This window comes from Etheostoma cragini, chromosome 2, assembly GCF_013103735.1.
Source record: "Etheostoma cragini isolate CJK2018 chromosome 2, CSU_Ecrag_1.0, whole genome shotgun sequence".
NCBI classification, from domain to species: domain Eukaryota; kingdom Metazoa; phylum Chordata; class Actinopteri; order Perciformes; family Percidae; genus Etheostoma; species Etheostoma cragini.
The window spans coordinates 10339246-10351000 of NC_048408.1; the positions used below are offsets into that span (position 1 = coordinate 10339246).

General features: G+C 40.8%; 1 protein-coding gene across 2 annotated transcripts; it reads right to left on the reverse strand.

Moving 5' to 3' along the window:
• Positions 1–1110: 1110 nt before the first annotated feature.
• Positions 1111–11147, reverse strand: anxa5b (annexin A5b). Of its 2 annotated transcripts, XM_034857051.1 has the most exons (13): positions 10892–11147; positions 10565–10607; positions 7132–7216; positions 6666–6760; positions 5631–5744; positions 5177–5267; positions 4620–4699; positions 3853–3903; positions 2509–2602; positions 2309–2404; positions 2143–2201; positions 1694–1816; positions 1111–1543 (listed from the first exon to the last, which is right to left on the reverse strand). In XM_034857051.1, the coding sequence occupies exons 2-13, from the start codon at positions 10565–10567 to the stop codon at positions 1481–1483; spliced, it is 954 nt and encodes a 317-aa protein (XP_034712942.1). In that variant the 5' UTR covers positions 10568–10607; positions 10892–11147; the 3' UTR covers positions 1111–1480. The 2 variants fall into 2 exon arrangements, with proteins under 2 accessions (XP_034712942.1, XP_034712931.1); XM_034857040.1 differs by lacking the exons at positions 10565–10607; positions 10892–11147 and having other exon boundaries at positions 7132–7225.
• Positions 11148–11755: the final 608 nt, after the last annotated feature.

Sequence of the window (11755 nt, forward strand, 5' to 3'; positions counted from 1 at the left end):
GTGTGTGTGTGTGTGTGTGTGTGTGTGTGTGTGTGTTCAAAGCATCTGTGGCACAAGGTGGTACCAAATGACACGCGAGCGAGAGCCCTGCTCAGGAGGTGAAGGGTCAGAGAGCACAGGTCAGGCAAATTGGCAATGCTAGTCAGTTAGCATAACCATCATTGGTTAGTGCAGAAGCAACGAGCAGTAATTCTTGTAGTTTACAGTAAAAGGGCAAACAACCAAAGTTATCTTTAAAATGCAAGATGCAACAAAACTGTCACTGTGATACCAATGGGACTTTTAAGATGAAATAACGAGCGGATTGGCCATGCTGTTTCAATTTGCAAGAGGGGAATCACAGAACACCTGGATGTAATTTACTCTCTCCTGACAATGAGGATGGCCAGGCACAGGGGATGAGGTAAGAAAGACACTAAGCTTTGTTTTAAAACGTCTAAATAAATGTTAACTTGGTGATTGCAATCAGCTGTCAAATTGGTGCCGATTGGGTCTGTCTCCGGGTCAAATGTTTTTCAGAAATATAACAATGTAAAAATAAATAATGCATAACAAAGTGAAGTCCTAGATTGTGGCTTTAAGAAAGTTTGAAGCTATCAGTTGAATGTATTTATATTACCTGATTTAGTATGGAGACACCTCTCAGAGAGCTGAATACTCTCTTGCATTGCATTATTGAATTAGTCCTACTTATAATGCATTCATATTAGCTGGATTTTAACATTGTATCCAAGTGGAGTTGCTGGTTGTACTTTATATATTATAGGAAACTTTAATCTGTCCTTTGTGAACTGATCATATGTTTTGTATGTCAGTTTGCAAAGTAAACAGCTGCTGTAGCTGTCATATGAATGTAGTGGAATAAAAAGTACATTATATGAAATATGTAGGAGAAGTTGCACAATTACAAATAGTCGACAGTTGACAAAAGTACTTTCTGTTTACTAGAAGTGATGACTTGGGTGGTGTCAAGGTGATGTAACGCCGTTCTATCTCCCTCAAGTGGCTATGAAAGGTCAGTGCATGCTCAACAGAAATTAAACAGGTACTAGTACTGCAGCAGGACAGGATCAATTACGAGACACAGAAGACACAAGAAAATAAAATCCATTATACTTCATCAGTTGAATGTTTATTATTGCATATATTGTTGCTTCCATGCAAAGTGCAAACAAAACAAGTGTATTCTGATACTTTTGCATTACAAATGAATAACATTATATTAGGGTATTAGACAAAAAGCTGCATTAATTAATGTAGACAGGAACAAAATGTTAGCTACCTTTCAAAGACATTATTTGGAGACATAGTTTAAAAAGACGTGATCGGGCCGTCTCTTACACACAAGTATGTTTTGTTGTGAGGAATTTTGACTTTGTGTTAGCTTCTTGTTTTGGTGAGCTGACGGCCCCCAAAAAAAGACCGACTTGGAGACAAGGCACTTAAGGTGTGCTTCCTGGTTTCTTGCTTGTTACCAGGGTTACGCATCATCTCCACCACAGAGCAACAGTAAGGCCTTTTGGTAGTCGCCGCCGGTGTCTCCCTGTAACACAAACACATGCAAAATTTAAGAAACTGTGTGTGTGTGTGTGTGTGTGTGTGTGTGTGTGTGTGTGTGTGTGTGTGTGTGTGTGTGTGTGTGTGTGTGTGTGTGTGTGTGTGTGTGTGTGTGTGTGTGTGTGTGTGTGTGTACCTTGATCATGGAGAACAGAGAGCAGGCAAACATCCTCCTGAATTCAGTCCTGATGTCCAACAAGTCCACCTCACTGCGACTCACCATCACCCTGATTAGGGTGTCATCATCTGTTCCTGCACCCTGCACTCAACAAACACATGATCATACGATGACGGTATGCCTCATAAATGTCTCAAATTATCTGACAGCACAAGCTTCTGGAAATATTAACAGCTAATGTGCATCTGAATCCAGATCTGCATGAAAATACACAACAATAACGTTGAGTTGAAAAATTAAAAATTAAATTAAAAGCCCCAAAAGTGACATAGATTTGGACTTTTATTTAAGCTGCAATGGATTGCATTTTCTGCCATTATAATGTGCAATTACTACTGGTTTTATGGTGGTTAAACCTAGCATTGATTATATGTGGTTGTCCGTTTCAGACACCTTTGTTGTCTTACCTTCATTGCATAGTACAGAGTCTCCGCAAAATAGGCCGGAACACTCCTGGCACACTTCACTTCAAAAAAGGAAAACAAAAAAGACGAAAAGATGTCATTATTATTCATTCAAAGTCACCACCACTCAAGAAGCTGGCAACAGAACCAGCTTGCAGTAGTTTCGTACCGACAGCCAGAAGCAGAATTTTCAGGGCGCCAGATGTTTCCCTATTAATGCTCTCCTCGATCTCGAATCCAGACAACTTCATGTATGCAGCAAATACTGAAACACATAGGTTCATAATTAGTCTAGAATGGATAACATAGGAGACCGTAAAACAATTACAGAGGCTTTCTAATTGCCTCAACTCTAACACACACACAAACCTTTCCTAAGATGTTCTGCGCTCCTGTTTCCCAGGATGGTGACAAACGATTGTTCATCAGTGCCAAACTTCTGCTCTCCTGCCTTGAAGAGGGCCTGTGGCCAGAGGGACAAACAGTACACATAATACATAGTGCATGTCCTTCAAAAACAGTCCATTTACGTAAGTATTGAACTTGAGTTTAATTTGAAGTTACTTGAGTTTTTCCATGTTATGCTACTTTACACTTAGTTTCAGGTGGAAATATTGTACTTTTTACTTCTGTGCTATAAAGGAATGAGTTGAACAGACTAAGTCCTTTTCGAGCCTCGCTCGAGTTAGTAGTATAACAGATCAGAGAGAATCTATTGGCAATGCTATTGATAAAAACTGCAACTGGTTACAACAAAGTCTCTCAGTACTAGGGATGGAGTATTTTAACACAGAGGCTGTCCTAGATCAGAAAACATTCAACAGAGTAGCAGCAAGCTTTAAAAGAAAATAGCTTATCTCTGCCATCCATCAATCAATCAAACATTTATTTACATATGACTTTACAGTAACCAGCAGGTATCCAAAGTGCTTCACATCAGAAACCAAGGGTAAAACTACATATCCTAAAATAAAAAGAATGAGACATTGAAAACATTAAAAATCGGAAAAGATTACAGTACTGCTTTACAGTATATTTGTAATTTCTTTTATATTAAACCAAGAATTTTAAGGGGATTTTTACCATCTCGCTCCACTACAAGGCATTATGACATAATTTTCCTGTGCTCTTATCTGCTAGCCTGGCTCCACTCTCCTACGGACTTCCACTCAAATTTAAATTTTGCTTCACTACTCTGTCTGAGTTCGCGGTGTAGTCTTGGGTTTTCTCGACCAAATTTTTGCCAGTCCAATTAGCGAACACAGGGAGTGGCTGAGGACAATGACAATGAAGTTGTGTGCTAGAGTGAGTTGTATTTCCGTAATAGCGGTGGAGAAAGATGCGAGCCATTCGGTCCATTGTGGCAACGCTGCCGAATATCCAGAAGTTAAAGCCCGAGCAAGAACAATCTTTGCTGAGATTTGTTGGCAGCCATGATGTCGTGGCCCTCCTCCCCACAGGGTTTGGAAGTTAACACTTATCAATGGAGAGAGGCCAGACCCTCTGTACAAATGAAATGTACAAGAGTCTGGTAGGACCAGGCTACATATCTGCCACCTCTTCCTCCAAAATACACACATGCCTCCAAGACTAGTATTTAGATCCTATCCACAATCTCATGTGACGGTCATACCCTCAGACAGAAAAACATAGACACCATTGATGGGGAAGAGCAGAAACATTTACTGATCAGGAACAAAACAACTGACTCACCTGAGCGTCAGCATCTATGGTTTCCTGCTGGATCCCTGTCTGCCTGTTTGCCTGAGAGACAAAATGTTTCTGTTAGAAAGGAGACAAGAAGGGAGGAGAGGAAAGAAAAGGAGACAAGAAGAGGACACAAAAATATAGGAGGGAAGAAGAGAAAAAAGAACAACAATAGAGGAGTGGAGTAGAGAGCAGACTCTTGGTTATTTTAGACTCCTTTTAGGCGGGTTCAAGCCCTAAATGTCATCTCTGGTTTAAAAAAATCAATTTTAGTGCTTCAAGTTAGACTTTGCAAACTTGTCTGGGGAAAACAATTACAGGTTGAAAGGGCTTGAAACGGGTTTAATATCTTGTGTTGCTGTCACCAATGCTATGCACCTGTAACCCCGTCAAGGGGTTACAGGTGCATAAGAAACTAAGTTGTGGCCAATCAGAGGTGATTCTGCATTGCACTGTATCTGTGTCACATTAGGCTGGTTTGAGATGAACTGCGCCTGCGTCAAATGAGAGACAGGCTTTTCCCAGCATGCTCTGGTTCCGCCTGGGTTTTGCATTCGGTGATGAGCGACTGCACTGTCTCAAACCTGCGGCCACCATGATCTCGTGAGACTTCATTCAAATTGGCCTATTCTCATTAGGGGCTAAGCCCCCTAAAGGTCTGATCCTAGAATCGCCCCTGGAGGAGACAGTGAAAACCACGAGAGGAGACAAAGGATAGAGAAGAGGACAGCAGAGGAAACATGGATCGAAGAGGAAATGAAGAAGAGCATTACCTGCAGCAGAATAACCAGAAGTCTCTTGAAGTGACCTGAAGTGTCACCGGATATGTCCTCCTCCAAGACGGCATCATATTCTGAGGTACAAACAATATTACTATATTTTAGCCCTGATGTTTAAAAGGTTTCCTGTGGTTTTGTCACACGTTTTGGAAAAACACTGTCCATCAACACAAACTCAGCGTTAAATCGGATTTATCTTTTTGTCAGTTTAACAAAGTATAAAGCTGTCAGAATGTCAAAATACATGAAAGATTACACTCAACTCTAGCGATACAGCTTTAGGCTGTAAAAATGATAGTTTCACTAGTCATATACACACACAAATACAGCGGACTATTGTAACCAATAAAGAATTAATACCGTCTATTTGCATTTAACCCGTGTGTGTGTGTGTGTGTGTGTGTGTGTGTGTGTGTGTGTGTGTGTGTGTGTGTGTGTGTGTGTGTGTGTGTGTGTGTGTGTGTGTGTGTGTGTGTGTGTGTGTGTGTGTGTGTGTGTGTGTGTGTGTGTGTGTGTGTGTGCGCGCGTGCGCGGGCATGCGCATGCATTACCCTGTCTATAGGCGGTGACGATGTCCTTCACTTGCAGTGGTGTTCTGGAGGCGAGGACCTCCACCAGCACCTTCTCATTGGTTCCTGCCCCCTATTGGTCAATGAGGAGAAAACGTCTGATGAAATGATATTTGAGTTTCCAGCTGCTCTGACTGCTAAATCTGTATGTCTCTTCTCAGAAACTCTCAATCTAGGGCACCCGGATAGCTCAGTTAGTAGAACAAGCGCCCATTTATAGAGGTTTACTCCTCGACGCAGCGGGCCAGGGTTTGATTTTGACCTGCGGCCCTTTGCTGCATGTCTTTCCCCCTCTCTCTCCCCTTTCATCTCTTCGGCTGTCCTTTAACTAAAGGCCTAAAACTGCCCCAAAAATAATCTTAAAAAAAGTAATAAACTCTCCATCTACAGCGCATAAGTCTTTGTTGGCCTTTTATCCGGCATCAACAGCACTTACCTTGATGGCGTTGTGGATCAATTTCACATCATAAGCGAGGGGTGGGCTCATCAGACTCACTATCAGGGTCTCAAATTTGCCAGTCAGCTCTCTCTTTAGGTCATCTACCAGATCCTGTGGAAATACATCATGGATCCTATTTCAATTAAATCTTGTGTGTGGCTGCAGTGTAACGCTACAGTGAAGGATGTTATGGTTGTTGGGTGTAGCTGGATTGTTTTGTTACGGTTAATGTGTAATTCTGTTGTGTCATATGTATTATATGGATTTTCTGCTAATGATTTCTACTTTGATTTTGTATGTGGTCATTGGGTTAAAATTCCTCAGTATGCTTCTAACACAGAGCATGACGGATCGTCTGACAGCCTCTGAAATCCACTTCAGACATCAGATTTTACGTAGTGATTGGCCAGGTGTGTAGAGGTGGAATTTAGGCATGATTTGGAGTGGGATAGGATCACAGTCCTCTGTTCAGCTCAAATAGTTAACTAAGCAACGGCTGGTCTATATCGACGACATTTAATTTCTGGGGTTGTTCAGGTGCCGCCAATTCTGCCGGATGTCCCTTTTTTCCGTTTCCTTTCTTTGGGTTGTAATATTAAACTCCGGCTGACTTGTGAGGACTATGGGTAACTGCTCCTCAGATCTCTGCAGGGTAAATCCAGACAGCTAGCTAGACTGTCAGACCAACCTGAGTTTTCTGTTGCATGACTAAAACAACTTTTGAACGAATATTTCAACCTTTTGAGAAATATGCTTATTTGCTTTCTTGCTGAGAGATAGATGAGAAGATTGATACCACCATCGTGTCTGTATAATAAACATGAAGCTGGAGCAAGTTAGCTTAGCTTAGCATAAAGACTCGAAGCAGTCAGTCTGTTTTCAATTCAGAACTGCAGGTATAAACAATTTTGCCTTTCAAACACAAGTCAGTCTTTTAAAAGCTAACTGAGGCTTTTTTTTAAGTTTGAGCTCTTGTAATGTAATGTAATGTAATGTGTGAATGTGGTTTAACAACTTTTATGTCAGTCCAACCTTTCCAAACAGAGTTTTGTAGGCAGTCTTGATCTGCTGCCTCTGGGCGTTGCTGCGAGCTACCAACAGCTGCAAGATGGCAGCCTCATCGGTCCCTACAGCAACAAGCACCATGGTTACTCAGCCAAGCAGTAAGACAAACAGATTACATTACAATAAGCATGCTCTGTCGAGGTGGACTCTTGATTACAATTATTCCCCCCATATAATTACAGCCTCCAGATGAGGTCAGCAGATGTTTTTTCTCAAAGTGACTCATATCTCTGCTCGTGTGTTTATGACTCACTGCTGTCTGGGTGGAGCTCCGCACAGACAACAGGGATTACTACACTTAATGTTCAGGGAGGAAATCCCCATAAAACGCTCTCTCATTGGTCTGTTGAAGTTGTACTACTGACTAACCCACCTCTAACGTATCACATTACACTGTGCTGATAGCACATGTGCACACACACAAGCGTCTTACCCAGCCCTTTCATGGCCTTGTACAGGACCTCAGCATCTGTAGTGGCATTGAAGTTCAAACTGGCTTTTACAGTTCCTCTGCTGGCCTGCAACATGGAAGAAATAGACAGGAGGATTCATTCTGATGTAGGGCTTCCAAAAGGCATACGTATTTTCTTTTCTAAAAATTCCTTTTCGTAGGGCAACCCATACTTTTCTCAAATTCTGTACTACTATCTAAATACATTGAAATGTATTTTTTCAAATGCAACACAAAGATAACACAATATGACAGAACCCGTTAAACACTGACAACTTTCAGCATAAAGCCATGCAAGAACAACAACTAACAACTATTTGCACACCTAATGGAAGTGTGTTTTGGCCACAGATCACAATCTTTAGCTGTTGTTATTTACCTTTGCCTTGTTGGCAATCTAAGGAAGCTTAAACCTTCCAAACATACCAGCAAATACAGTTTACTCTCGCTAACTAAAGAAAATAAAATCCTATTACTTAATTAGAAAGAGATAATATATATAATTAAGTTGAATATGTTGTCTATGGATTCTTATCAGATAAAGTAAATGCTATAATATTGCAGAACTTTCATAAACAATCTGTATCAGATTCCTCATGTGCATAATGCCATTACTTTTCCCTATCTCCCAATTAATAAGTACAAAACAAACTTAATTTTTACATTCATGTATGTAGACTGATCAATACTGAGGACAGTAAAAATGTAATAAGGCTGTAAAACATTAACTATAAGATTGATTTTAGTAAAAAAGGCTTCTTTGTGTAACAATACTGTACTCATTCCAGACACTCCCTAAAACTGTGACACATTAGCAAAAATATAGTCAAGTGGTTCAGGGGGGGAGAGGAAAACCACGGGAATGTGTCTGGTATTCTGACCCTGAAAATCTAGAGAGAAAAAAAAAAACAGTCCATCCAAAAAACAAGCCGCTGTTAAACAACCAGGATCTTTTCTGCATGCAGGAACCAATCCAGAAGAATCCATCCTCATAAACACGCTGTGCACTACAAGCTAAACCAAAATTGAATCAAAATGCAGATGGCTGCATGGACAAACAGCTGAACAGGAAAATATTTAGAACAGCAACACAACGCAGACCATTTCCAGTGGAATGTTTAAGCAGATTTCACTCCAAGCGAGTAATAATTTGGTCATATGAAGCAAGCTCAGACATGGCCTGAGGCTGGGGGAAGCTGATGAAAGCATGTTGACCCTCTACACTGTTTAAACAGAGGCTGTCACAACTGGTATCTCTGTTTTAAAGCAAATACAGTAACACCAAACAGTCCACATTACATTCAGCAAGGCTTTTATTAAGAAAAGTCCTTTATTGTCATCTAATGCTTTTACTGCTAACTGCATTACTACCGTCTATATTCAGAGACTGAAGAATAAGGCTGGTGTTATTCTATATTTGTCTTAAGTGACAAATTTGTCTCTCAACAGTTTCCCTTCCATGTTTGTGGCTCTTCAAGCAGAGCTGCAGCTAGCTCGCTACTCTTGAGGATGCAAAAGGTGACACTCCCTGTATCCTTTATTTGGGAATTCAAAGTGTAGTTTACATTCTTAAACATTAAAGTTATGTAAAAAGTGGATGCTAATATTTTTTAGACTCAAGTGTCCTTAACTTTGACTTTGAATTTACAGGCCAAGGAAAACACAAAATACAAACACTGATGATCGACTTTCAGTAAAGTACTAAACAGTTTGCAGTTAAAGTTTTGCAGACTTAGAGATTCAGAATATTTCAACAAAGGGCGGAGTAGATATATGCAAAAAAAAAAAAAATTGAACAAGGTGGTTAGGTAGTTTTTGTGGAAAAACCATATCAGATACAACTTTTTATCCAAAGGAGAGTGTTTTTACGTCTTCCAAAGTCATGTAGGGAATCTTTAAATGTTTGAATAAGAACATTTGACCATTTCCTCAGAAAGTAAGAATCAGACGAATCGGGTAGAGAAGCTCTGTGAAGTATAGCTGTTTTTAATTGCATGAAAACGAGAATGGCTGGATTAATTATATTTGGAAAAAGAACATTTTACAGAATTTCAGGTATCTTTAAAAGCAGTGGTGGCCTAGATGTTAATCCCCAGACCGACAGGGTAACATCTGGCTGGGGAAAGGGAAAGAGCAGTACTTGTCCTTCCGTCATCACCACCACTGAGGTGCCCTTAAGGCCCTTAACCCCAAAAGCTCCAGTGGAGCTGCTCAGTGGCCAGCAGGCCAGATTGTGGTTGTGTTGAGAAGCTTCCACGCATGAATGTGTAACTGTGTGAATGTGACAGGTCGTCGTTGCAAATGAGAAGTTGTTGTGGGAGGCTAAAAATCAGGCTGCAGCCTAAAGCCCTACTTTTCTACTGAAGAGTTAAATCTTTACACATGGGTCAAAAATATATATATACGAGCAAGTTTGAAAAGGCGTTTTATGGGCCCTTTTTGCAGCTCAAGGTGTACAGTATGTGGGACTAAGTTCAAATAAACCCCAGTGCCTGTGAGCATGCCATACAGTGCAAAGGTGTGGCTCACGTATTGTTTTGAATAGTTCAACAAGGTTCATGACACAGAGAAATGCTGTCAATCATGCTGTGGGTACACAGATACTTGTCTGTACTTGTATGATCAATTTATTGTTGCTTTTGGTCATTTTTACCGTAATTGCTGACAATCAGAAAGGTGCAGATCATCATCAGTCTTATCCTTATCCTTAAAACTGATGATGTCCTTAAATGTCTAAGAAAGACACATTAAAACGGACTTTTGCAAGCCTTTCATAGCAACGAGAGGTTTGGTTTATTGCCCCAGACTAAACTGGCTGCAGTGTTGCATCATCACAAATGATTATCATGAATATAATCACATCTTTATGGTAACATAAAACTCCACCAAAGAAAAAGAGAACTGATTCATTCCCCTTTAAGAGAGGGAGGTTGGCTTTAAACTCTGGCTAGACGTGGAAATGGGTCTATTAAACATAGAGAGGTGGAGACACAGGCCCACCCGAATGGAATGGAGCTTATGAGTCATACAACAAACTTCCCCAAATGCAACCTCCACAGGCATTAACAACGTTTTCTCAGTTAAATTGTCTATTAGAAAACTTCAAAAATACCCTTAATTAAAGCAACAAGTTACACATTGAAGTGTAGTTACTGTAAATGGTTGCCAAGCTCATAGTTTTCTCTCTTTTTACTGCTACATCTATATTTACAGAAGATAAAACTTAGCTTTGTATAATGGATAAAAGTGGGCGTTGACTTGGAGTTAAGAGGGTATCAACTTTATGAGTCATATAGCCTAGGCTATTTGCATAAATAACGGATTTCTGCAAAGATTATTTATTTGAACCATCCGATTATCAAATGTGCAGTGTTTCTTTAAATTGATTGCTTAAAATGAAGGTAAGATGACTCACCATTTTGTCAGTCTTGGATGTGAGAATGTGTGCGGAAGAAGATCTGTTGGAGAGAGGAAAACGCTGTTTAGCAACGAGACATCGCAAATACCAAACTCACTCTCTCTATATATAAACTTCTGTAATTCCCATTTTCTTTCTGGTTGTTGTACGGTATCCGATCCCCTCTCTGTGTAGTGTAGCTGTCACACTTCCTGACAATGTCCGTCTTTTGTCAACAGGTAGCGCCTGTCTGTCCCCGCTCACCTGGCTGGCGGCTGCTGTTGAACTTTGAACATCTGGGAGGTAAAGCGATACACTCAAAACAACTGTCGGGGAGAAACTTACCGCTGAGTCGCAGGCGTCAGGTGAAGCTCTGGCAGAGAGGAAGAGAGGAAGAGAAGAAGAGTAGATTGCAGAAAGTCACTCGGAAAAATCCTACGTTGTGCGCGTGAGTGTGTGGCTGCGCGTGTGTGGGACACACCCCAGTGCACACGGACTCTGGTACAGCCCTTCTCCAAAAGCACTCTGGGTAATGTTGTTTTTAGATGTTCTGAAGTTGCTGCGCCTCCAAACCCAAACACGGAGTCAGTAAAAAAAGATAAACAAAAAAAACAAAATAGATATCTTATATATCTAATCATCTTTACTTCATATTGTATATTTTACAATGGCAGCAATTTGAACCGTGTATAAAGGTAGGCTACGTTAGAATCAAAATATACTATATGAATGTGTGGACTGAAAACAAGTTGCCTGGAGTAGTGAGGCAAAGCTGAAGGCCATAAAACCAAAACTAGGAGCAGAGAGATGCTAAAACACCCCTTATTCCTAATTTCCACTGGGTGTGGAACAGTTGTGGATCCCCCCCGGCGGCGTAGTCAGTAGGTTTCCATTAAAGTCAAGTGTGTATTTCCATTGACTGCGCACAGCTGCGTTCTGACTCCGCCACAGCTCCGGCAGTCCGCGGCCCTCCGGGGCAGATACTCAGAGCTTCTATTTTTGCCTGACACCGGAGGGCACACCAATTCATGACAAGGCAGATAGTACAGCACATAAACAAGATAAAACATCTTGTTAACTTTCAAAATCAAATAGACTGGCTCACGGCGGATCATGTTTCCCTGCACTACACCTTGAAAACACAGCATAGAGTTGTTTCCACTCTGCTCCTCTGGATGGAAACAAACTGTTGTTTTTGTGGTTCTATTC

Excerpts from the sequence above, each read along its gene's own strand:
- anxa5b (XM_034857040.1), bottom strand. The coding sequence starts at position 7,225 with ATGTTGCAGGCCAGCAGAGGAACTGTAAAAGCCAGTTTGAACTTCAAT. Across the intron at positions 5,745-6,665 it reads ACAAAACTCTGTTTGGAAAG|GATCTGGTAGATGACCTAAA; the intron begins GTTGGACTGACA and ends GTATTTCCACAG. Across the intron at positions 5,268-5,630 it reads TGATCCACAACGCCATCAAG|GGGGCAGGAACCAATGAGAA; the intron begins GTAAGTGCTGTT and ends ATTGACCAATAG.